This window comes from Podarcis gaigeae (assembly GCF_964106915.1).
Source record: "Podarcis gaigeae genome assembly, chromosome: 1".
NCBI lineage: Eukaryota > Metazoa > Chordata > Lepidosauria > Squamata > Lacertidae > Podarcis > Podarcis gaigeae.
The window spans coordinates 5,893,872-5,920,367 of record NC_139678.1 but is presented as its reverse complement, the minus strand read 5'-3'; the positions used below and the strand labels follow the sequence as shown (position 1 = coordinate 5,920,367).

The 26,496-nt window shown below is 44.5% G+C and overlaps 2 protein-coding genes across 4 annotated transcripts in view; both read right to left on the bottom strand.

Moving 5' to 3' along the window:
• The window catches only part of CGRRF1 (cell growth regulator with ring finger domain 1), a 451,182-nt gene that overhangs the window by 152,166 nt on the left and 272,520 nt on the right, over nt 1–26,496 (bottom strand). The gene's annotated exons all lie outside the window — the stretch shown is intronic.
• SOCS4 (suppressor of cytokine signaling 4) lies at nt 9,110–26,084 on the bottom strand. Of its 3 annotated transcripts, none has more exons than XM_083736594.1 (2): nt 25,475–26,084; nt 9,110–10,981 (listed from the first exon to the last, which is right to left on the bottom strand). In XM_083736594.1, exon 2 carries the CDS (start codon nt 10,869–10,871, stop codon nt 9,561–9,563), a length of 1,311 nt encoding a protein of 436 aa, XP_083592720.1. In that variant the 5' UTR covers nt 10,872–10,981; nt 25,475–26,084; the 3' UTR covers nt 9,110–9,560. The 3 variants fall into 3 exon arrangements, with proteins under 3 accessions (XP_083592720.1, XP_083592721.1, XP_083592722.1); XM_083736595.1 differs by having other exon boundaries at nt 25,486–26,084; XM_083736596.1 differs by lacking the exon at nt 25,475–26,084 and adding an exon at nt 22,149–22,168.

The window sequence follows — 26,496 nt, the reverse complement described above, 5'->3', positions numbered from 1 at the left end:
GCTGAGGGAGCTGGCGTTTGTCCGCAGACAGTTTTTCCAGGACATGTGGCCAGCATGACTAAGCCGCTTCTGGCGAAATCAGAGCAGCGCACGGAAACGCCGTTGACCTTCCCGCCGGAGCGGTACCTATTTATCTACTTGCACAGGTGTGCTTTCAAACTGCTAGGTTGGCAGGAGCAGGGACCGAGCAATGGGAGCTCACCCCTTCGTGGGGATTCGAACTGTCAACCTTCTGATCGGCAAGCCCTAGGCTCTGTGGTTTAGACCACAGCGCCACCCGCGTCCCACAAACATCTGAAGGGCTGTCACATGGAATATGGAGAAAGCTTGTTTTCTCCTGCTCTGGAGGGTAGGGCCTGAATCAGTGGATCCAAATGGCAAAAAAAGAAATTCCGACCACTGGCGGAGGGATAATAATAATAATAATAATAATAATAATAATAATAATAATTTATACCCCACCCTCCCTGGCCAGGCTCAGGACAGCTAACACCAGTGAAATTATAATAAAAATATAATGCGGGGGGGGGGATCCAATTTAAAATACAGTGGTACCTCAGGTTAAGTACTTAATTCGTTCCGGAGGTCCGTTCTTAACCTGAAACTGTTCTTAACCTGAAGACCACTTTAGCTAATGGGGCCTCCTGCTGCCACCGCATGATTTCTGTTCTCATCCTGAAGCAAAGTTCTTAACCCGAGGTGCTATTTCTGGGTTAGCGGAGTGTGTAACCTGAAGCGTAAGTAAACTGAAGTGTATGTAACCCGAGGTACCACTGTACAGGTTAAAATACAATTTAAAAAGCAGCCTCATTTTAAAAGTAGCCCATAGATCAAAACCTTAAGGGGAGGGAAACAGAAGGGTCAGACTGAGTCCATACCAAGGCCAGGCGGAACAGCTCTGTCTTGCTACAAACATGCAGAAAATCAAGTGGTTTGTTGCATCCGAGGCTCATCATCATCATCATCATCATCATCATCATCATCATCATCATCTAGTGACACTGTTTCCATTTTAATTAGCATGCAGAGCTGGGAAACAGGTTAGTGATGCCTCATGGTCATTATGAGTCATGACTGTCCCACATAGCACTTACAGATTTCCAAGTGGGAGAGTAGAGAAGGGGAAAAACCAGTTACTATTATATGCAAGTGGCAGAGTGGACAGCTGTGAGTGCCCTCTGCTATGCTAGCCTGCTGCCCTCGAGTGCAGTGCAGGATGCCCCCAATATTGGAGTAAATTTCAACTACCAGTCCAGTTGGTTTGGGGAAAGACACCTTCTTGTCATTTGCCTCAGGCAGCAAAATGTCTTGAGCTGCTTGTTACTACCAAAGTGGTTCTTCTTTACAGTGGACATTCCTGCTTGAAGCTGCCTTCTGTCTGAGGGGCAGTCTAGTCCCAGACCATGGGCAGGCAACCGAAGGCCCGGGGGCCAGATCCGGCCCAATCGTCTTCTCAATCTGGCCTGCAGACGGTCTGGGAACCAGCGTGTTTTCACATGAGTAGAATGTGTCCTTTTATTGAAAATACATCTCTGGGTTATTTGTAAGGCATAGGAGTTCGTTCATTTTTTTTTCCAAAATAGAGTCCGGCCCCCCACAAGGTCTGAGGGACATCGGACCGGCCCCCTGCTGAAAAAGTTTGCTGCCCCGTGTCCTAGACTGTTCTAAAGAACGAGAGAAAATAGGGTGGTGGAGAGAAAGTCTGTAAGAGGGCTGGCGCAAAAGATTTTGACACCTGAGGCAAACCACAAAATGCCACCCTCCCTGCCAGGGAAGAAGGGGTGAGTGAAGATCGATATCAGGAAGAAGGGCTGAATAAAGATCTCCACCAGGCTCTGCTGCCTCTGTGGATCCTGCCACCTGAGGTAGTCGCCTCACCTTGCCTTATGTTTGTGCTGGCCCTGAGCTGTAATAATGAATTTTGCCTTGTTGAGCCCCAGGGCTGTCCCCTCTTTTTTTACTGTTCTTCTGAGGTGCTCTTTCCCTCAGAAAGGAGACCCACAGGGGTCTTGAGGTTGCCCATCAACAGTGAGCCCCTGAGCAGCAGAACTGTGCACAGGTCACTTGCCATACAGGTGTGTTTTCCGCTACAGTGAGATGTTTTGCATTTCTATTTAATTTACACTGTTGATGTTGGCTATGGAAATTGGGCGGGATTCAGCTAAGCTGGCATGCTAGCAGAAGCACAATGCACACTCTCTGCATGCCCAAATTTTGCCCTGGGGGGCCAGGAGAACCCCCCCCCCAAAAGCAAGAGAGAGGAGATGGCGGAACGATCAGAGGAGCCCAACGTTGAACTCCTCCCATTAGTTCTAAATTCTGCAGCTATAAATATAAATTCGGATCGGCAGATTCTACGCACATCTGTGCCCTCATTTTTGGGCCATGCGTAGGAAAGCCACCTTAGCGCAAGCCTTGCATATCAGGCAACAGGCCTAGAGTGCATTTTATCAGCTGAATCTGATTTGCTGCCCGCACCCTTTCCTGGAAGACAAAGGAGCTTGCCACAGGCATCCAGTCGTTTTGCCATCACAGTGACTGGCAAATGTGGAACGCCCTTAAAGATAGTTCAGAAGCTTTGGCTGCTACAGATGACCACCTGCCTGTCTTCTGGTGGACTAAGGAACATGAGAACGTGATAAGAGGCTGCTGGATCAGGCCAGGGCCCAGCTAGTCCAGCATGCTGCTCTCACAATGGTCAACTAGGTGCCCCAACACATAAGAGGGGCCCAGGCGCAAGAGACCCCTCTCCTCCTCTCTTTCCAACAACGGGAGTGCAGAAGCATTGCTGCCTCCAACCATAGGGTAATAATAATAATAATAATAATAATAATAATAATAGGATGCCACATAGAGGAGGGAGAAAGGTTGTTTTCTGCTGCTCCAGAGAAGCGGACACGGAGCAATGGTTCCAAACTACAAGAAAGAAGATTCCGTCTAAACATTAGGAAGAACTTCCTGACCGTAAGAGCTGTTTGACAGTGGAATTTGCTGCCAAGGAGTGTGGTGGAGTCTCCTTTTTGGAGGTCTTTAAGCAGAGGCTTGACAACCATATGTCAGGAGTGCTCTGATGGTGTTTCCTGCTTGGCAGGGGGTTGGACTCTGTGGCCCTTGTGGTCTCTTCCAACTCTATGATTCTATGATGACAATTTTTATTTATACCCCGCCCTCCCCAGCCAGACCCAGGCGCAGGGCGGCTAACACCAGTAAAATTACAGTAGAATCATAAATGAAATGCAATTTAAAATGCAGCCTCATTTTAAAAGTAGCCCATTTTAAAAGTAGATTGGTCTCAACTAGGGCCAGGGCATTTTCAGTACTGACCCCGACTTGGTGGAACACTCTGTCACAAGAGACCAGGGCCCTGCGGGACTTGACATCTTTCCGCGGGGCCTGCAAGACAGAGCTGTTCTGCCTGGCCTTTGGTTTGGACTCAGTCTGACCCTTTCCCTCCCCTTATGGTTTTGATCTATGGCTACTTTTAAAATGAGGCTGCATTTTAAATTGCATTTTAAGCTGTATTTTAAATTGGTTTCCCCCCCTATTATGTTTTTACTGTAATTTTGCTGGTGTTAGCCGCCCTGAGCCTGGCTCTGGCCGGGGAGGGCAGGGTATAAATAAAATTTATTATTATTATTATTATTATTATTATTATTATTATTATCTGCCCTACTATAAAAAGCTGGAGAACCGGAGTCTATTTTGGAGGCTTAAGTGGATTGCTAGACCTCTTCTTCTGCAAGGGTTAATACTTGCAGGATTACACCCCCAACCCAAACAGGGTACAGTGGTACCTCTGGATGTAAATGGGATCCGTTCCAGAGCCCCGTTCGCATCCTGAAGCGAACACAACCCGCGTCTGCACGTGCGGCAATTTGCCGCTTCTGCGCATGATGTCATTTTGAGCATCTGCGCATGTGCAAGCGATGAAACATGGAAGTAACCTGAAAGTGCTTAATCTGAAGCGTATTCAACCCGAGGTATGACTGTACTGTGCTGGGAACTAAGGGAACCACAGCGGCAGATTCAAAACCCAGGCAACTCACCACAGATACATAAACACACACAGTGATTCGATTCTATAAATCAGCCTCCCCCAAACTGTTTGGGACTACACTTCTCACTGCCCCTGGCCATCGGCCATGCAGCTGGGGCTGATGGGTCTTGTATCCTAAACATCTGGAGGGCACCAGGTTGGGGAGGTTTCAGACAACACCTACCATCCCTGACCACTGTGCTGGTGAAATATACATAACAGCTGGATACAACAATAAAAGTCGTCATTGTTATAACTTCACTTTCTCCCATTCCCAGCTACTTTTGGGCACTATTTTCCTTGTTGTTGTTGTTTACTCGTTTAGTCGTGTCTGACTCTTCGTGACCCCCTGGACCAGAGCACGCCAGGCACTTCTGTCTTCCACTGTCTCCCGCAGTTTGGTCAGACTCATGTTCGTAGCTTCGAGAACACTGTCCAACCATCTTGTCCTCTGTCTTCCCCTTCTCCTTGTGCCCTCCATCTTTCCCAACATCAGGGTCTTTTCCAGGGAGTGGTTTAGTCGTGTCCGACTCTTCGTGACCCCCTGGACCAGAGCACGCCAGGCACTCCTGTCTTCCACTGCCTCCCGCAGTTTGGTCAAACTCATGCTGGTAGCTTCAAGAACACTGTCCCACCATCTCGTCCTCTGTCGCCCCCTTCTCCTTGTGCCCTCCATCTTTCCCAACATCAGGGTCTTTTCCAGGGAGTCTTCTCTTCTCATGAGGTGGCCAAAGTCTTGGAGCCTCAGCTTCAGGGTCTGTCCTTCCAGTGAGCACTCAGGGCTGATTTCCTTAAGAATGGATCGGTTTGTTCTTCTTGCAGTCCATGGGACTCTCAAGAGTCTCCTCCAACACCATAATTCAAAAGCATAAATTCTTCGGCGATCTGCCTTCTTTATGGTCCAGCTCTCACTTCCATACATCACTACTGACTATTTTCCTACTGGATGCTTTTATTGTGATAAGCTTTGAGTAGCCTATCTTTCCTGGTTGATGACACATACATAATTTAACTGTAAAGTCTCTTCTTTACAGAAGGGTGCCGTTTTTATAAGATAACCCCAAAAACTCACCTTTTTTCTGGCTTGGCATTTGGTTGGCTAATGTGGAATCTCTCCACCCTTGAGGGCCCTAATGCTACATGCTGCAACTAAAAAGAGCTGCGGTCACTAGCAGGGCAGAAGGAGTGGACAGTTCCTATTTTTGCTCACACAGTGGCCAATGGGATGAGCTGTTTTGCCTGCCGAGATAGTAAAGTTCGGGGGAGAAAAACGGCTTCTGTTGTGGAAACAAGACACCACAGGAAGGAATGCTACATCTAAGATGAAAACATAAATATTGCAGCAAGTTGTAAGATTATCCCTTGACCTTCTGCTTTTCACTAAACGATCCTGGTTTTCTCTGGCTCAGAACGACGGTGGCTTCCATGCTAGCCATTTTCCCCAGCCAGGGTCATTTTTCATTCATGTTAGTAAGGAAGATGTTGCTGCTGTTGCAGCATTGTAAGCCAACTGTTTTCTGGGTTTTGTCCTCCTGAGACTTTCTCAGGAGCTAGCTATTCAGCCGTTTTTCTGAATGGAATTGCAGTGCCGGCCAGCCCCAGTGTAGACTGAAAATGCTGCGAATACGCCCAGCAGAAGGCTTGAAAATGAACTCAGAAACTCCTTCACTGGGTGTCGCGACTTCAGCCTTCGCTTTGACTAGATGTGCTTTCATTAATGTCAGTCGTTATTATGACCTTGTTCATTGGCCAAGAAATGCAGAAAGGCAGGAGCAGGCTAGTTTCTGACAAAACCAATGAACGGAATCTGCATTTCCCCTCTTGTGTCAGGCTGTGCACGGACTAGGCTTCTTTTCTGAGAAAAATGAAAATGGGAATTAGGGCTTCTCTGGGGAAATCTGCAGACGTACAGCAGAGACTGTCGGCTCTCTTGCCAGCTGGTTCCCTCAACATGAAAGGTGCTTTCTCGAGCTTGCTCATGCGTCAGGGTATACCTAAAGCACATTCCTGCAGAGACTCATAAAAGATGGTGAGAGGAGCTCCGTGGCTCTCTCTGGTCACAGCGAGAGCGAGAGAGACAGAGAGAAGGCAGGTGGGAATAACATTCCTTTGTTCTGGCTCCGACAAAAGGTTTTCTATACTCCCTCAACACACAGTAACAAGCGATGAACATTAGTAAGTGCAGCTGCCATGCTCCAGAAACCGAAACCCTCTTACTATTATTTCCCGCACACACACCCCTGCCGGACGTGCAGGTTCTAACTTTGCACACATGCAAAGTGATTTTCCTTAAACATTTTTTTAAAATAAGTTGCTTTCATTGTAGTTTAAAATATAAAAATGTATTATCCTAGGAAAACTCAGAAAGGATTTAGGGGGTGCGCAGGGAGAGAAGAGGGAGAGGAAGTTCTGTTGCCCTGTCAAATGTTATTGTGCTAATAGCAGCACTTTCATAGTCCATGGGTAGGCAAGCTAAGGCCCGGAGGCTGGATCCGGCCCAGTCGCCTTCTAAATCCAGCCCGTGGATGGTCCGGGAATCAGCATGTTTTTACATGAGTAGAATGTGTGCTTTTACATTGGTACCTCGGGTTAAGAACTTCATTCGTTCCGGAGATCCGTTCTTAACCTGAAACTGTTCTTAACCTCAGACACCACTTTAGCTAATGGGGCCTTCCGCTGCTGCCGCACCGCCACTGCACAATTTCTGTCCTCATCCTGAAGCAAAGTTCTTAACCCGAGGTACTATTTCTGGGAGTCTGTAACCTGAAACGCCTGTAACCCGAGATAACACTGTATTTAAAATGCATATCTGGGTTATTTGTGGGGCCTGCCTGGTGTTTTTATATGAGTAGAATGTGTGCTTTTATTTAAAATGCATCTCTGGGCTATTTGTGCGGCATAGGAATTCATTCTCTCCCCCCCCCCAAATATAATCAGGCCCCCCACAAGGTCTGAGGGAACCTGCCTTCTGCTGAAAAAGTTTGCTGACCCCTGCACATAGTCTGAGACGTGGTCCTTGCATTGCCTCTAGGAAAATGCTAGCTTTATTGGATTCCACACTTAAAAGCCTTGTGAAACAGAGTGTTTCAGAAGGTCGGTGGTTCAAATCCGCGCGACGGGGTGAGCTCCCATTGCTCGGTCCCTGCTCCTGCCAACCTAGCAGTTCAAAAGCATGTCAAAGTGCAAGTAGATAAATAGGTACTGCTCTGGCGGGAAGGTAAATGGCGTTTCTGTGCGCTGCTCTGGTTCTTCAGAAGCGGCTTAGTCACACTGGCCACATGACACAGAAGCTGTACACCGGTTCCCTCGGCCAGTAAAGTGAGATGAGTGCCGCAACCCCAGAGTTGGTCACGACTGGACCTAATGGTCAGGGGTCCCTTTACCTTTACTCACAGTGCTACAAGGGAGAAGGAAATGTAAATACAAAGCAATTAGGAGAGGAGGAATAGTATCAGAATGCAGATGAAATAAAAGCTAAAAGGAGCAACTACAGGGACAGATAGAGGTCGTCTTGAGAACTTTTAAAAGTGAAAATTGGGATTCCTTCTTTTTAAATGAAACAAGATTAATTCAAAAATATTAATCCCGTGGGGGAAAGGTACATTCAGGGTGGGAGGAAGAAGAGAAAGCTACACCACTGCCTGGGGTTTGATTTTTTTTTTAAAAAGACCCTTCCCATTGATATTATTAAAGCTGAAAACTAGGTAGTTTTATGACTGAAATAGAAGGAACTAATCGACAGAGAAGCAATGCTAAAAAGTGTGCCTGGAGAATAGGTAATTCACCAAGACCTATTCATAAATTTCTAAGTGAGTGTCTGGCGCTTGCTGTACGAGGACCAATGCCCTCTTGACTCTCCAGGGAGACCTCTGGAGTTCGAAAGCTATTTTAAAATAGCAAGTGAGGAAAAAGCCTAATAATCTACTTCTTAGTCCTGAGGGGACACAGTGCTGTCCTTGAGATGGGAGGACAAAGCGCATATCTAGTTCAATTTATACTTTGTTTGAGAGACGCATGCCTGAAAGAGGATGATGTTTTCCTATAAACTTCGGTCTTCAGGCTACCTGCTTGTCTCTGCTCACAGAGAACCCCCGATGTCTGCAGTGAAAATACTCTCCTGTATTAACTATGCAACGGGCCTGAAGAATGCAGAAATAATACATCTGTCCAACCAGGTACTGTCCACGCTTTTGGAGAAAGGTTACTGTAGTTTTAACCATGTAAAACTACAATGGTTAGAGCTGGGCAGTTTTGGGGGTGGGAAAATGACAAGAGAGTGCTAATCTAAGCAAGACTAGGGCCTCCATATGCCCCGGTTTCCCCAGACATATCCGTGAATTGCGTCTGGGTCAAATTTCCGAAAATGTCCAGGGAAACCCAGAAGTATGGCAACCCATGTTGGAAGTGTTGATTTTTTTTGGCAAATATCCTTAAAAATTGCTCAAAAACCAAGAAAAAAGCTCAACAGCTGTGCCCAGAAAAGCTCGGCAACTTTTGTGTCCGGATTTTCACTTTTTAAAACATGGCAACGCTATGCAAGACTGAGTTGTGTGTGTGAGAGGCAGGAGGTCCACATCTCTCGTTCTTAGAACTGAAGAGTTAGAAGGAACCACGAGGGTCATCTAGTCCAGCCCCCTGCAATGCCTGGATCTTTTGCCCAACGTGGGGCTCAAACCTGCAACCCTGAGGTTAAGCATCTCATGTTCTACCTACTGAGCTATCCCAGTGTTGTCTTATTTGGGAATTCACATTTGTTTTAGCACATATAGTTAATAGCTTGTGAGGTCTGCCCCCAATCGGATGCCCTGCCCATGATTTAATTCCTTGTAAAACATTTACTAACTTTTTACACTGGGATCGCTTAATATGGTGCATTATCGTTCTGGGTTCTTGGTAGATATTTCCAAACGAGGCAATCTAAGCTCAGTACATAGTTTTAAAACACATAAAAAATGATCAGAAGAACCAAATTATGTTGTGCCATACACCAGATTATGGTCACATGCACTCAAAAGACAGATAATGTATTTATGTTATGACGAAAATTAAGAAGCCACACAGTAGCAGCAGCAGCATAAATAGACATTAATTTTACTTTTTATAGAGAGGACCAAGTACTAATTTTCAAAGAAAGGTATAAAATACAAATTAGTCACTCTTGAGTAGACATTGCATACAGTGTTTCAAACATGCCTGTACTGCATATAAATCACAGTATATAAAAGACAAGTCAAAATTCATTTTGACTTAGCTTCAATCTAAAAGGTTAGGCTTGAGTGAAAACTTAAAAAAAATCTACTTGAAATTCCATAAAACCCTATAGAATATTATTACCAATAAAAGCACAGATTTTGTGTCTTCACCCAAAAAAATCTGCCTGTTGGAGCTGCAGAATAAAAATCTATTTGGACCATAAGGCTCAGGCAGAATTCAGTTGATGAGACTATAAATAATTCTTTTCAGGGGAAAACAATTATTTAGAGGGGAAAGGACAGAGACTGCTAAAGGTCTCTCAGAAAGTCTTCTAGAGTTGCTGGTCTGGTACATCAATCCTGAGGACTCTAACTTTGGACTTATAGTGATATTCTTTCAGATACAACTTCACAGAGGGCGGAACGGGAAGGGCGTCTATGCCATCGTAAGTCGTGTTGTTGCAAATAACTGTCCTGCATATATGTTGAAGGGAAAAGGGGAAAGTCCTGTTTAAGGGAGTCGAGAGAAGCGGCTCAAAGAACATGCAAGAGCTTGGATCTTTGTAATGTTCCAGGAGTCCAGTGATGTCGGGAGAATGGAAGACGCATGGGTCGTGGGCATCGAAGCTGAAGTTGTGATTCCACTGCTCGATCCTGGCATGAAGGGACCGGCTGTAACGCCTAAAACTGACCGAGAACAAGTAATCTTCCTGGGCAGAGTCTCGCAGCAAAAACGTCCCTTCTGGCTTCCCATCTAAAAGTGCTTCTGCCGCGTATTTATCCATCACTCCCCAGTAGCAGGGATTATTATTGATCTGAAGGAGGTCAGGGACAAGACAATGGACATAATCTATCTGGGTGTGATATTTAGGAGGGGTTTCCAGCTGCAGCAGCTCGTCATCTGTTTCCCACCGTGGCTTGTTTCTCTTCCTAGAGCTAGTGCATAGCATCACCACCTCATCATCGGAGTCCATGTCACTTTCCTCTCTGCTGTTCCTTAGCTGCTTGCCTGCGGCAGTGTCACCTTGAGGGTCGCACCTGCAGGCTGCAACGTCAGGAATGCTGCATGCCTGCAAAACCGCTGACTCTCCTTCTTCGGCACTCTCAACGCCCCTGAGTTCCCCGTTCCTCCCTTCACCTTGTGACGGCTCCATACTTAACCAACTTTCGGACGCCTGTCTTACGGGAGCAGTGTGCCGTTTGATTAAATGCCACCGGAAGGCTAGTTCGGATCGTGGCGGGAAAGGACACTTGTCCAGCATGAGCTCGCTGATATGGATCTTTCTCTTGGATGGAAGCACCGAAGAATGTCGACTGCTGCAGTTCTTTATGGGAAAGCACTGGCCCATAGCATCCTGCAGTTTCTGCTTAAGGGAGCGGCCTAGGAGTCTGTGGCCGCAGGAACGCTCCAAGTCCAGCTCAGTAGAGGAACAGCTGTGTTTCCTCTCCTGGTTCCTTAAACTAAACATGGATTTCCCTGAGGTGCTGGCCGTTTCAGCGTCAGAACTGCCTTCGCTCCTTTTTGACCAGGAAAGCTTCTTTCCGCTCCACACATAGCCGTCCTTTCTGTCTGCGCTTCTACTCCGGCTGGTTTTAGGTCTCACATCTGGATTTTTAGGGCTCCTTTCTTTATTTTCTGCCATTTCCCCACAAATGCAACCGGATTCACGAAAGTTCCAAGGCTACCGTTGCCAAATCCTCCGGAACCAGTTTCTATCTCAGAAAGCTTCCATCAGGTGCTTTTCGAATGTACCTACGGAAAGAAAAAAGACAGTCCTCAGCTTATGTTATGAGTACATGTGTAATAACCCCAAGCATATACAGTGGTACCTCGGGTTACATACGCTTCAGGTTACATACGCTTCAGGTTACAGACTCCGCTAACCCAGCAATAGTGCTTCAGGTTAAGAACTTTGCTTCAGGGTGAGAACAGAAATCGGGCTCTGGCGGCACAGCGGCAGCAGGAGGTTCCATTAGCTAAAGTGGTGCTTCAGGTTAAGAACAGTTTCAGGTTAAGTACGGACCTCTGGAATGAATTAAGTACTTAACCTGCGGTACCACTGTACTCAGCCTTCCTTCACCCAGGCATGAAGCATCAGAGCCAAGCTGTTCACAGCCTTTCTGCACCCTCCCTAGGAATATCTGGTGGCTTGTCCTTCCCCAGGCTTTGAACTACTTCCAGGAAAAGCAGTAGAGCTGCAAACAAGGAGCAAGGATAGTGCACGATGCTCCATGTTCCTAGGGGAGGTTTTGAAGAGCATCTTGACATAAAGGGCCGAGCCACAGTGCTCGTGTGCCCAGCAGCACAACAGAAGCTCTATTGGAAAGGAAAGGACTATACTGGTTTCTGTGGGGTGATTAGAATTCCACTTAATCCGTTAAGTTCATACTGAGACAAGCACTAAATGCCGACTAAGTTAGTTCTTGGTATGAGCTTTCGTGTGCATGCACACTTCTTCAGATACACTGAAACAGAAGTTTCCAGACCCTTCTATATAGTGAGAAGGTGGGGAGGGGTATTACTCAGAAGGGTGGTGGGAATGGGTGATTGGCAGATAGCTGTGATGAGCCTGTTGACGACTCTTAACGACTGCAATAGGTCTTACAGGAAAAAGCAAGGGGTGAGAAGGTGAAAAATGGCTTTGTCATGTATAATGAGATAAGAATCCAAGGTCTTTGTTCAGACCAGGTCTCTCCATGGTTTTAAGTTTGGTGATAAGTTGCAATTCAGCAGCTTCTCTTTCCAGTCTATTTCTGAAATTCCTTTCTGGTAAAACAGCTACTTTGAGATCTTGTATAGAATGTCCTGGGAGATTGAAGTGTTCTCCTACTGGTTTCTCTGTCTTGTGATTCCTGATGTCCGATTTATGTCCGTTTATTCTTTGGCGTAAGGTCTGGCCTGTTTGTCCAATATAGAGAGCTGAAGGACACTGTTGGCAAGGGTCTGGAAACTTCTGTTTCAGTGTATCTGAAGAAGTGTGCATGCACATGAAAGCTCATACCAAGAACTAACTTAGTTGGTCTTTAAGGTGCTACTGGAAGGAATTTTTTTTGTTTTGACTATGGCAGACCAACACGGCTACCTATCTGTAACTAAATGCCGTATATTCTTCCTCTTTTGTTATCCCATACTTCCTTCAGGAGCTCAATGTGGCAGACATTGCGTGGAGACGTTCCACTGCTGTAAAAATCCTGCATGTGGTGTGGTTTGGGAATTAAGGGGTTAACCTGTTTCCAAGAATCAAGCCTTGGCTGGCAGATATCCACTTAGGAAAGCGTTACTAATTAATTGGAGGGAGAGGTTGAATCAGATAATCTATATCTGCCACAGAATGAGGACAATCGTATTTTATTCGATATTTTGAAACGTTTGTGGGTGGAAATGCAAATCGAAGCTAAACTCCAGGTTATATCTTGCTAGCTTATTCCACTGATATTCAGATCAAGGCGATTAGCTCACATGGACACCATATTCATGGAAGATCCTTTTTACCTGTGGAGCTATAAATATTAGCATTTGTGCCAGCTACACACTGGAATACCCATAGTGACTTGCTTAATGTTGTTGTTTTTTTATTATTAAAAAAAGAACAGACTACCAGAGTTCCAAATTCTTTATCATTTTAAATCTGTGTTTCTCAAACTTGGGTCCCCAGCTGTTGCTGGACTACAACTCTCATCATCCCTGATCGCTGGTCCTACTAGCTAGGGATGATGGGAGTTGTAGTCTAACAACAGCTGGGGAAACAACTACATATAATAGAGTAAGAAAGGGTCCTAAAAATGAACAACTCAAGTGCAAAAGGCCATGGTAAATAGGTGTGACTTCCAGTGCTTCCAGACAAATGGAACTGTGGCTGATGGACATCTGTATCACCTGAAGCACAATTCTAACTTAATTAGCTCTCAAGGACTTCCTCCATGGTCATATTATGAGAGATAAACTGCAGAGAGGGCTTAATGTCATCGCTGGAAGTGGGCACACTTCCAGGACCACCACCACGCCGTTGGGACAAGTGCTGTACAGTAAACCTGCAACTTACATGGGCCAAAATCACATAAAGTCAAAACACATTGGGTTCAATGGTGGGTGGGGTTGCCAAACGCTCTCCCCCCAGATGTCTGCCCCCTTCATAGTGGCTGGTGGTAAAGGGAATTGTGGTCAAAAACATCTGGAGGGCAGCAGGTAGCTGAGAGCTGTTGGAGAGGGTTTTGCTTTGCCTGTCCTTTTTACACAAATGCTATATATATTCATGCCAGTGAGTCATTCAAGAGCAAAAACCCCAGAAGAGAGGCAAAGTAGGCCAAGAAATATTACATGCTCAAAAGATTCACGTTATGCTTGTTCAATATTAGTTCACATAAGTGTGATGTTAAGAGATGTTATTCTATACTGACACTTTCAGGTCACACTCAAGACAGAAATTAATTAAAAATACATAAGTTACATACTGGGAATCTCTTGGTACTCTTGTCACTTGCTTTTCAAGATGAAGGGTTTTCTCTTTTTCTTTTTAAAGGACACCCCCAAGGCACTTGAAGTATCTAGGGCTTTACATATTGAAGAGGATTATATAAAATCCAGTTCCTTTCATGAAAGCAATTTTGAAAGACCATGATGGATGGCTTTTTTTTTAAGGGATTGCAAGGGGGGGGGATGACACTACCAAAATTAAGCCTTCTTCAAGATTCAACTCATGCACAACACATGCCTTTGTTTGCCTCCCCCTTTGTTTAATGTTTATCTAAACACATTGCTGGCCCCAGGGAATAAGAAACATGCAAATGGAACATAATACATTTATAATGTGGAGCAAGGGCACTTGAACCTTTAAGGCATTTTTTAAATGAGTATTTTAATATTATTTATTATTAAGCCACATACAAACTACCTTTAAGGCAAATATTTTAACTCAATGTGATTTACAAACAAATAAAACAAAGTACTGTATCAAAACTACAATACGATTTAACCTATCTTAAAAGATGGTAGCACTATGCTTAGGGGAGTGGGTGGCTCTGTGGTCTAAACCACTGAGCCTCTTGGGTTTGCCGATTGGAAAGTCGATGGTTCGAATCGGTGTGATGGTGTGAGCTCACGTTGCTCTGTCCCAGCTTCTGCCAACCTAGCAGTTCGAAAGCACACCGGTGCAAGTAGATAAATAGGTACCGCTGTGGTGGGAAGATAAACAGCATTTCTGTGCACTCTGGCACTCGTCACAGCATCCCATTGTGCCAGAAGCAGTTCAGTCCTGCTGGCCACATGACCTGGAAAGCTCTCTGTGGACAAACGCCGGCTCCTTCGGCCTGAAAAGCGGATGAGCACCGCAGCCCCATAGTTGCCTTTGACTGGACTTATCTATCCAGGGGTCCTTTACCTTCTACCTTTTTACAACGCTTAGATTCCCTAGAGGGCCTACAATTGAAAAGGCCACAGCCCTGTGTTAGAAATTAAGAGGACAGCCTCTTCCACACTTTGTGTGAGGTCTAGAAACCAACAAAAAGCCAGTGCAGTTTAGAACAGGTGCAATGTCACACGATTTTGGTGACTAGCCTTCACAAAAAGCCAGGCCCCTGCATTGCACACCAACTAATGTTTCCAAATACTTTTTTGGGGTGGTGGTGGTGGGGCTTCTCTGCGCCTCTCAAGAGTGCATCAAAGAGTATAGCCTGGAAGTTAGTGAAGAAGAATGAATGAGAAATACAGTGAGACTGCCGGCCAAATGACCAGCTGGTGGAACCTTCCCTTAGCCACCGCTCTGTTTCAGCTCTGCTTCCGATGGCAGACCAGAAGTGGGGAACCTTTGGCCCCCCAGCTGTTGCTGAACTACAGTTCACATCAGCACTAGCAAACCTGGCCAATGGCCAGAGATGATGGGAGTTGTAGTTCAACAACATCTACAGGCCCCAAAGTTTCCTCCACACCTGCAGTAGATGCTGGAGCACAGCAAAACTGTGAACCTGGTTCACCAAAAGAGAAAGACTATTATTCATCAAGTGGAAACTGACCCCTGGAGAAAAGGGACTACTAGCTGGCATTGGCAGCATTTTGTAAACCCATCTACCGTATTTTTCGCTCTATAGGATGCACTTTTCCCCCTCCAAAAATGAAGGGGAAATGTGTGTGCGTCCTATGGAGCGAATGGAGGCTTTCGCTGAAGCCTGGGGAGAGAGAGGGGTCGGTGCACACTGACCCCTCTCGCTCTCCAGGCTCCAGGAAGCTATCCGCAAGCCTTGGGAGCTCGGCGGGAGTGCTCGCCGGGCTCCCAAGGCCTGCGGATAGCAGCCTCCAAACCCGACCTGGTTTGGAGGCTGGCGGTGGGGAAAGCAGCGCTCCCCCCCCCGCCAGCCCCAAAGAGCAGGTTGAAAGGAACCCAAAGCCTCCGGAGCCCAACGGGAACTCCCGCTGGGCTCCGGAGGCTTCGGGTGAACGCACCTTGAACGCACCTTGACTTAGAGGGGGAGAACAAGAACCCCCCCTCCGTTCTCCCCCTCCTATGGTCCGGTGCATCCAATAGAGCTTGTTTGCAGCTGAAGCTGCTGCTTTTGGGTCTGTTCTAAAGGGAAAATGGAGTCAGGCATCATCCGCACACCAAATGATTTCACTCGGTGATTTTATACAGATATTATACAGACAGAAAGAGGGCTATGAAACTTTACAGAACAGGTCACAAGTGTCCACAAAGGAGTAAACCCTCAACTGCCTGGAGAGCATTAGAACCAGCATAAAGCTGCCCTGCTTATTCCTATTGACTCCAGCAGGAGGTCCAAAAGAAGTCACAATTAACACAATGTGTTCTACACCAAGCTTCTTCTGAAATGTCTTCAGAAATTTCAAGTGATTTCTATGCATGTTTACTCAAAAGCTGTCCTCTCCTATTTCAAGTGTTGCCAAAGGTCTAGTTTTGCTAATACGTAGCCATGAATTTACATGGCCTGGGAACAAGGTACTTTTAAGGGCTTTCTTCTCCTGGACGGATGAGATAGTGACTGGAGGCCTTCTTCAGGCAACCCCCTAGTCTGAAGTTAAGCAGCTGGCTCCCAGAAATGGAAATGCCACCAATGGAGATAGAAAGCTTTGATTATAGAATTTCCCTCTAGATGGATGTTCACCTGGAGCTGTCCTTATTATCTTTTAGGCATCAGGCAAAGCCTGTCTTTGTTTATGTGAGCCTTTGGTGACCGGTAACACTGTTCTAGTGGTGACCAGTGGGCTTTTTCTGCTAGCTTGAGTGCTTTTGTTTGTTAACTGTTTGAGGTTATGTCTTTGAGACTTTGATTTCTTGGTTTTAAACTGCTTGAATCTGCTGTTAATTGTAATACAGTATTTTATGTTATGATGCTTATGGTTATTTCAAGACTTGAATGCCATTTTTGGAAGAAAATCAGGGCACATAAAAAACAACAACCCGTTAATCTTTTCTTTTATGTCATATCAAAAGCCACTGAGAGGTCAAGGGTAGAAAAACCTCAACAGAGAAATGTTTTCCTTGTTGATCTCTGATGATAGACTAACCAGACATCCCTAACCTGCGGCCCTCCAGATGTTTTGGCCTACAACTCCCATGATCCCTAGCTAACAGGACCAGTGGTCAGGGATGATGGGAATTGTAGTCTAAAACATCTGGAGGGCTGAAGGTTGGAGATGCCTGGACTAAGCAATCCTATGTAGGCTTACTCTGAGGTAAGTCCCACTGTGCTCAGTGGGGCTTACTCCCTAGTGTTCACACTGCAGCCCAAGACACAAATCTAGTGCCTCATCTGTAAATGGTATGAAAAACAGTGTCCCTTCCACTGCTGATAAAGATTTATTTAAACAAACATAATGTTTATCACCTTGCGCGGTTGGGATATGTTGGACTATAAATCAAAAGCAATAAACCCTCTTTCTTAACAATAAACATTCTTTTGCAGAGAAATATTATCTTACACATGTCATAACCTTTGGAGAAATCTAAGCGCGCACACACACACACATTCTTCTCCATGTTTATAACTCAAAGCATATTTCCCCTGCCCAGCTGAAGATAAAGAGGAAGGAGCTCATCTGTACACACAGAAACAGGGCTTTCCATCAGACTTTTGGAGCAACCATTTTACATCACACTTACATTTTGATTTCTCCCAGCTCAGCTCTCCACCTCTTCTTATTAAATGGACTGAGATGACTGAAAAAAACAGCTCTCGGGTCTTCTCTCCATTTAATTAATCTATTTCCTTCATTATATTTACCCTCACAATATTGCTACTGAGAGGCACCCAGTGTCTGTGTCCTATTCCCCGAGGGTAGATGCCACTGATTTCTCAGACATTGTCTCCTCCTCTTCAAATGAGCAAGAGAAAGGGGCTATTTATTAATGTTATGCTTAGCCAGCACCATTTTGAAGGCTAGAGGAACCTAATAGTACATTAACACAAAAAGCAGGTTCAAAACCAGAACAAGGTCTTATGCAAATACAAAATTCTAAATGTACAAGATCGCCAGTATAACCTCAGTCACTTAATGTAAGGACATTTCCATTTTAACAACACAGCAAGACCCAGAAAATTCCCAATCATCCTTGGTTTAGACGAGGAACACTCATATATAAATTGGGATTCGTGCCAGCTGTACAGACTTGCTTAATTTCATGCTTTAACTTGTTCTCCTTCCCCTAAGTCTCCATCCCAACCCCCCACAAATCAGGCTTTAACGACATCTTCATAACCCAAGGATATTTGAACCAAATAAATGCATATAGCTTTATGTTCACTAATGCCAGCAACACAGATAAGAACAAAAGACCACAGAGATATTAAGTATATTTTCACCCAGAGGGCAACACTGATGGAATGGGCCATTTGATAAACCACATTATGAGCATCTTCTTTGCAGGCTTTATTTTCACTAAGAAACAGAGCGGATGTGACATAGGTCTCAGCAGAAAGGATGCTCACATCTTCCATGTACAATTTACTTGTTAGTGGGCACACACTGAAAGCCTTTTAAAAGCATTCTGCCTTTGACAAAACACTTAAGCACGCAGCTAGCTCCCACACAGAGACAATAAAATAAAGGCTTCCTTTTGGACCATATGATTCTGCCACAGAGAAGTAATCAGAGCATGAAAAACACTGCGGAGGAGTTTGATTCGTTGTTCTTTGACACAGGACTGTCTCTTTTGTTGGTTGCAATCGCAATGGACTCTTATCTCAGGGAGAGCACGGAAGCCAATGTTGTTTCTTTTCACGTCTCTCATACAGCTAGTGACTATATCAGGCATATCCAAAGTCCATTTTGGGGGCCTAATCTGACCTGATTGTCGGTTCAATCTGGCCCTCATAGACAGTTCCTCTCCGTGGTTCTAAACTTTGGGGTAAAATCCTAAAAAAAAGGTCATGCATGTTCACTTCATCAAATCTGGCCCTCTGAAAAAAATTTGGACACCTCTGGACTAGATTTTCTCCTACAGGAGCACCTTGGAGAAATCTGACAGATCTTCACAACAACAGGGAGGACAGCAGAAGATTGGAGAAGTCTGAAACCAGTCATTTTGGACCCTGCATCATGTGTGGACAGATATAAGAGGCCCAGAATAACATTCTTCTTCTGAGACTAAAATCATATCCAGACTTGCCCTTGCACCATTGCTTTCCCCTGGGAAAATCCAATATTTACTGCTGAATCAAAGCAAATGTCAATTGGGTTTTCTCCAGGTTGATGTTTGCTCTGATTTATTGCCAAAGAGCGGGTTTTCCATGGGAAAGTGGAAGGGCAAGGGCAAAACCACTGAGATTCCTGCACAGCAGGGGGTTGGACTAGATGATCCTTGGAGTCCCTTCCAACTCTACAATTCTATGATTTTATAATCCTTGCCTAGAAAGTATGGGACATGTGGAAAACTGCCCGGACCCATGCTTTCTAGGCACTGGGAAAGTGGAAGTATGGATAACCTCCAAGTGACTGATAAAGACCAGGGAATCCATATGCCTGCATTTCCCTAAAGAGAGAAATTCTATCTCCAGTAATAAATCCATAGGAGGAATGAATATGTTATAAACGCATACATGCAGGCTGCAAGCAAATAGTATTTGCTATCCCAGTGTAATTTAAACTGCAATCTTAGTTCCATTTGCTCAGGTTTGAATTCAACTGCGAGGTTGGCAGAAGCTAGGACACAGCAATGGTTGGCAAACCCAAGAGGCTCAGTCAGGGGTCAGCAAACTTTTTCAGCAGGGGCCGGTCCACTGTCCCTCAGACCTTGTGGGGGGGCGGACTATATTGGGGGGGGGAAATGGATGAATTCCTACGCCCCACAAATAAATCAGAGATGCATTTTAAATAAAAGCACACATTCTACTCATGTAAAAACACGCTGATTTCCGGACTGTCTGCGGGCTGGATTTAGAAGGCGATTGAGCCGGATCCGGCCCCCGGGCCTTAGTTTGCCTACCCATGGTTTAGACCACAGCGCCACTGCGTCCCTACACTTCAACAGGATTTACATTTGAGTAGACATGGTTAAGGTTGTGCTGTTGGTAAGAAACCAGACAGATACCAAAAGCTGCAGCCCATCAGCACTCTTCTGTTCTTAAGGGCAATTTATTCCGCCCTCCTACCACTCAAGAGATGGATCTCTCAGCTTAACTCAAAATAGGCATCAGAATAAAACCTACCGGAGCACCATTTAGACTATAAAGCATATCAAGGACACACATTCTATGAAAGTTACCATACGCTATAAGCAAATATGTTGTGAAAACTGCTTGCAAGTTTGTTTTGTTTTTAAAAAGATTTCTGCCCGGGAGTGATTACTGTTGTTGGCCTAGTAGTGAAATTAAAAGCTAGCTTCAGCTGTAGAAATGGTAAGAGGAAATTCCCTTTTCAGTTCAGGTATTTTGTAACCTGTGTGCCAAATACATTTTCTCTTTAAAAACTATGTATAAAATATTGTTTCAAAGATTGGTTGTATTTTAATGCAGGTACTCATTGAAGCACAACTAACTACAATTGTACTTACAGTAGTCCCAATTCTGCAGGTGTTAACATGAACTCAAAATGTAGTAAATACGGTATATTGGGCTTGAACTACAAAGTGCTGAGAAAACAGGCTGTCAGCTCTTCAGCAGACTTAAGAGAGAACTGTGCGGTGTTGTATTTTTTGTCATTTGGAGACTCAGTGCAATCCTATATATGTCTAGTTAAAGCAAGCCCTATTTGAGTAAAGTGGTACCTTGGGTTAAGTACTTAATTCGTTCCGGAGGTCTGTTCTTAACCTGAAACTGTTCTTAACCTGAAGCACCACTTTAGCTAATGGGGCCTCCTGCTGCCGCCGGAGCACGATTTCTGTTCTCATCCTGAAGCAAAGTTCTTAACCTGAAGAACTATTTCTGGAATTTCAGAAATAGACTGGAAAGAGAAGCTGCTGAATTGCAACTTATTACCAAACTTAAAACCATGGAGAGACCTGGTCTGAACAAGGACATTGGATTCTTATCTCATTATACATGACAAAGCCATTTTTCACCTTCTCTCCCCTTGCTTTTTCCTGTAAGACCTATTGCAGTCGTTAAGAGTCGTCAACAGGCTCATCACAGCTATCTGCCAATCACCCATTCCCACCACCCTTCTGAGTAATACCCCTCCCCACCTTCTCACTATATAGAAGGGTCTGGTAACTTCTGTTTCAGTGTATCTGAAGAAGTGTGCATGCACACGAAAGCTCATACCAAGAACTAACTTAGTTGGTCTTTAAGGTGCTACTGGAAGCACTATTTCTGGGTTAGCGGAGTCTGTAACCTGAAGTGTATGTAACCTGAAGCGTATGTAACCTGAGGTACCACTGTACTCCCAGTATGCAAGACCAGCAAAATCCAACCCATTGTTTCAGTAAAGAGGCATTAGGAACCATTATTTGTGTGCCTGGTCACATGAGTTGTGAGAATCATAGAATCTTAAGAGTTAGAAGGGACCTCAAGGGTCATCTAGTCCAATGCCCTGCAATGCAAGAATCTGAGCTAAAGCATCCATGACAGATGCTTAGGAATCTCCAAGGAAGGAGAGTCCACCACCTCCAGTGGGAGTCTGTTCGACTGCTGAACAGCTCTTACTGTCAGAAAGTTTTTCCGAATGTTTAGTCGGAATCTCCTTTCTTGCAACATGAAGCCACTGGATTGGGTCCTATCCTCCAGAGCAGGAGAAAACAAGCATGCTCCCTCTTCCATGGGGCAGCCCTTAAGATATCTGAAGATGGCTCTCCTATCTCCTCTCAGTCTCCTCTTTTCCAAGCTAAACATACCCAGCTCCTTCAAGAGCTCCTCATAAGGCTTCGTTTCCAGACCTCTGATCATCTTGGTCACCCTCCTCTGCACACCTTCCTGCTTGTCAACATCCTTCTTAAAATTGTGGTGCCCAGAATTGGACACAGTATTCCAAGTGTCTTATGACTAAGGCAGAACAGAGTGGGACTCTTACTTCCCTTGATCTGGACTCTATACTTCTACTGATGCAGCCGAGAATAACATTAGCTTTTTTTGCTGCTGCATCACACTGTGATAGTGAGATAATGCCATGGGATGGGGAAATTACTTCATGCAAAAACTTTGTTTTATCAGTTGCTGTTTTGGGCAAATGAATCTCAGTCATCAGCACGTAAGGTATAAGAAGTGTGAAGTGTACTAAACTGTGCTAGACCTTTGTTTTGGTGCCAGAGGCAGAAAATTCAAACTGCATCCTTCCATACGTTAATCAATATTACTTATTTATTTATGGCATTTCTCTGGGTGGTGAACTGAAGAACCTCACTTTCAGGTGTAATACATAAATACTACTAAAATTCAGCAATACAAAGTACAAATCTCTTCTTTTCTTTTCTTTTCTTTCTTGGTAAAAATCCCTTATAAAACACATAATGCCAGAGAAAAATCAATAAAATTGGTACCTTAAAAGCCAAAACCTCCCTCAGAAGCCTGGAAGGATAAAAATGTATTCATCTGGCACCAGAAAAAAAAATACATAACAGGGGTCAGGTGAGGCTCTCTGTGGAGGGCATTCCACAACCAGGGTGATATTACTGAGAAGGCCTTATCACACTACTAGTTGGATCACACCTGGTGGTAGTACTCAGAGATCATGGACTCAAGGTCTGGGTATATGTGGGAAAACTGCCTGGAAATGAACAAGAAGCCAGAACAGCTGATAATGTACTAGCATAATATGTTTCAGTTGCCTAGTCCTGGTCAACAACCTCACTGCCCCATTTTGGACTAACAAGGTAATTGTTTTCAAAGGCAGCTACATACATAACACAATAATCTAAGGGGAGGTTATCAGAGCATGGATGACCATACCGTGGCCAAGCTATCTCTGTCCAAGTAAGATTGTAGCCAATTTCTCACCAGAAGTCGATAAAAGGCAGGACATTTTCAGCCCCTGAGGACACCTGTAGTGACAATATTGGATGCTGAGTACAGTGGCACCTTGGGTTACAGACGCTTCAGGTTACAGACTCCGCTAACCCAGAAATAGTACCTCGGGTTAAGAACTTTGCTTCAGGATGAAAACAGAAATCGCGCAGCAGTGGTGCGGCGGCAGTGAGAGGCCTCATTAGCTAAAGAGGTGCTTCAGGTTAAGAACACTTTCAGGTTAAGAACAGACCTCCAGAACGAATTAAGCTCTTAAACTGAGGTACTACTCTACCTCCAAACTGCAAATTGGATTACTTAGGGCAGGAGTCAGCAAACTTTTTCAGCAGGGGGCTGGTCCACTGTCCCTCAGACCTTGGGGGGGCAGACTATATTTTTTTTGGGGGGGGGAATGAACAAATTCCTATGCCCCACAAATAACCCAGAGATGCATTTTAAATAAAAGCACACATTCTACTCATGTAAAAACACGCTGATTCCTGGATTGTCTGTGGACCGGGTTTAGAGGGCAACTGGGCCAGATCTGGCCCCCAGGCCTTAATTTGCCTACCCATGATTTAGCGAGAGTGCAACCCCATCCAGAATAGGTTTTTAAAATTATTATTATTATTTATTATTATTATTATTATTATTATTATTATTATTATTATTATTATTATTAATTTTGTATACTGCCCTATACCCACAGATCTCAGGGTGGTTCACAAGATAAAACCACAAGATAAAACCACAAAATACATAATAAAAATAAAAACAAAAACCACCCACTCAACTTGGCAGACAAACCATCTACTATCTGCCTCTCTATCATATCTGGGTTAAGCCTCAGTTTATTCAATCCATTGTCATGAATGGGGACAGAATGCCTTGGGTTCTCCTTTGCACGGCTCATTCAAATGAATGGAAACTGAAGAAAAACATTACTCTTGTGCAGCTCCCATTTAAACACCCACAATTTGTTTCTCCCCCTACACAGAAATATATTTAGCTTAATTATGGATCTGCAATTCAACAGAATTGAAATCCTCAATAGGTATTTATCATAATTCCATTTTTAAAAAGAAGTCCTGTTAACACTCCAAAAATAAAAGAGTAAAATAAAAACACCAATTCTATTTAAAATGTTTCCTTAAATACAACAAAGTGGATATTTAGTTGCTTATTTTTAAATGTCATCTTGTAAAAATTATATTCTAGCTAAGGACAGTCTAATAGTTGTATTTCTAGAAATAGAAGAAGGCACCTATTTGTGTACAAAGTATATTGCCATATCCTGAAACATCTATTGAGGCAGAGGGCCTTCTCGGTAGTCACACCCTCCCATCAGATGTCAAGGAAATAAACAACTATCTGATTTTTAGAAGACATCTGAAGGCAGTCCTGTTTGAGGAAGTTTTTAATGTTTGATGTGGTATTGTGTTTTAATCTGTTGGAACCCTGTCAGATGGGTAGCATATAGATTAATAATAGTAACAACAATAATAATAGTACTCGCACATGTGTCAATATGAGACCAGAAATATTCACACATGTATTGTAAGCAGGGCCAAACAAACAATCCAGAGCTATTTCATATATTTTGTCAGCCTAGATCTCAATAGCTACCAAGCTACCACTAAAAGGCAAGAACAAGCATTTTAGTTCCTTGTGGTTTCTCCATAAGACACACACAACGTGTTGCTGCTATAGTATTATAATCATCATTATCTATTATTATCATTATAATAAAGGACACACATCTGAAGACCTAGGTTTAGCTTTGAATGAATCGCTTCCGGAATATTTCCAGAATAGAAGGTGGCAGTGAATCAGACCTGAATTTTAGTCATTCTTAAGTGGCATTTCCATGCATGTTTCAAGACATGAGATGTAAAATGCGTGCCATGTATGAAGTAGAGCTAGAAGAAGCTACACTTGGAAATTTCATTTGAAAGAGAAGAAAGCCTCGCTTTTTAACTTTTGAAAAGTGTGGTGGGCATATCAAAGTTTTTTTTTAAATAAGTCAGTGCTTGGTTTTGAGATGGGAATATTCCAGAATAAAGGGTAATCCTTTGAAATAAGGGTGGCCTGTCAGCCGAGTATCACTTTATGCCGTGGGTGGATATAAGATACTGAAGTGACCTGTAACACAGTCAAATGCTTGGTTACTCACTAGTAGATGCTGTCCAGAAAAACCTTCAGCAATGCAGTCAAGGATCCTAAACATTTATTGCCTATCCATTTTTTAATACACATCCCTAGAGCGGGTTAAAACTGGGAACTTCTTGAATCAAAATTCATTACCGAGCACCAATTCCAACCTTAAAGGCACAGACTCATTAAAAAGTTTTGCCTTCAGCTGTTTTCTAAAAAAGAAGTTACATTTATGTGTCGGCAGTTATGAAATCATCAGCGAGCCAGATTTTGTCAGAATTCAGCCTACTCCTCTTCCCACTAAAAAGATACCCAGCCAATGCAAATAACAGACCACCAACTCCAGTTTCAATAACCCCCCAGATACACTTTCCCCCATAATGTTAAGCAGTGCTTTTTTCCCTTAAAAAAAATATGTTTAGGGGCACTCTCATTTTCCTACTCATATTGAAATGCTGCTCATCGATGAGGCCAAACTTAGATTCACAAAATGTTTAGGGGTATGCGCACCCCTGCGTCCCCCCAGAAAAAAAGCACTGATGTTAAGGAAGAATATTACGATTCACTAAATTTCCCAGAATGTTAAGAAACATGCCTCGAAGATGTGAACTGATGGCAATCGGAAAGCCTTTAGCAGTTAATAATAATAACAATAAAGCAATTTCCATAATGAAGGGGATGCTGCCCCACCCCCATTGAGCATGCTTACCTGCTGCTTACCAGAAGAGACATGTTGGTGGGGGGGGGGGGCCCGGAGGTCTCGCACCCAAAAGAAGGGGTCCAAGAGGGGCTTCACCCCAGTAAGGACAGGCACATCCGCTCCCCATCAGACACAAAGCCAGACTGGATTAACTGCACAGCTGGAACTGGGGGGGGGGGGAGGTGGGCTGGGCTGAGGAGGCTGGAGATGGGGAGGGAGGAAGGAAAGAAAGTGGGGGGGGGCAAGGAAGGAGAGTTTAAAGGGAAAAAGGAGGAAGGAAAAGGGAATGGGGAAGGGGGGAAGGATGGAGGCAGAGGGAAAGGGGAGGTGGGCAGAACTGAGCGCAGGGGAATTTTAATTCCTGTATTTTTCCATGTATAAGACGCCCCCCATGTATAAGAAGACCCCTATTTTTGGAGCCCCAAATTAAGAAATGATGAATTGGAGCCCCCAAATTAAGAAATAATGAATTGCAACCGTGTAGACGACGACCCCCAGTTTTTAAACTTTAAAAAATTAGGGGGGGGGAATATAGTAAGTCTTATACACGGGAAGTAAATAGGGAGGCACGTTTTTTTTGGGGGGGGGTGCCGTCCTAAAACTTACTCCCCTAGGAAGAAAAGAAGGAAGAAGCCCCCCTCCCCAATACGGAAGGGGGTTCTTTGACCAAAATGCCAATGGGGAAGGGGGCTATTTGAGGAAGGAAAGGCGAGAAGAAATGAGAAATAAACTCGGGGGGGGGGGAATTAAAAAAAATAAATAGGAGAGAGAGGGAGGGAGGTGGGAACTCCGAAATAAAGAGATTAATGGGGAGGGAGGGAGCCGTGAGGCAGAAAGTGCTGAAAAAGAGGAAAGTGTATATATCCCATAAAGCTCCACACAGAGATGTCCTTTTAACACCACAGGGTGGAGAGAAGAAGGGAGAAGGGAAGAGGAGCAGCCGAGAGGCCCGGCCAGCTGCTGCCCGCCCTCCTCGTCCGTCTCCCGGCCGCGCAGAGGCGCTTCTCCTCCTCCTCCCGCGCCGCCGCCTC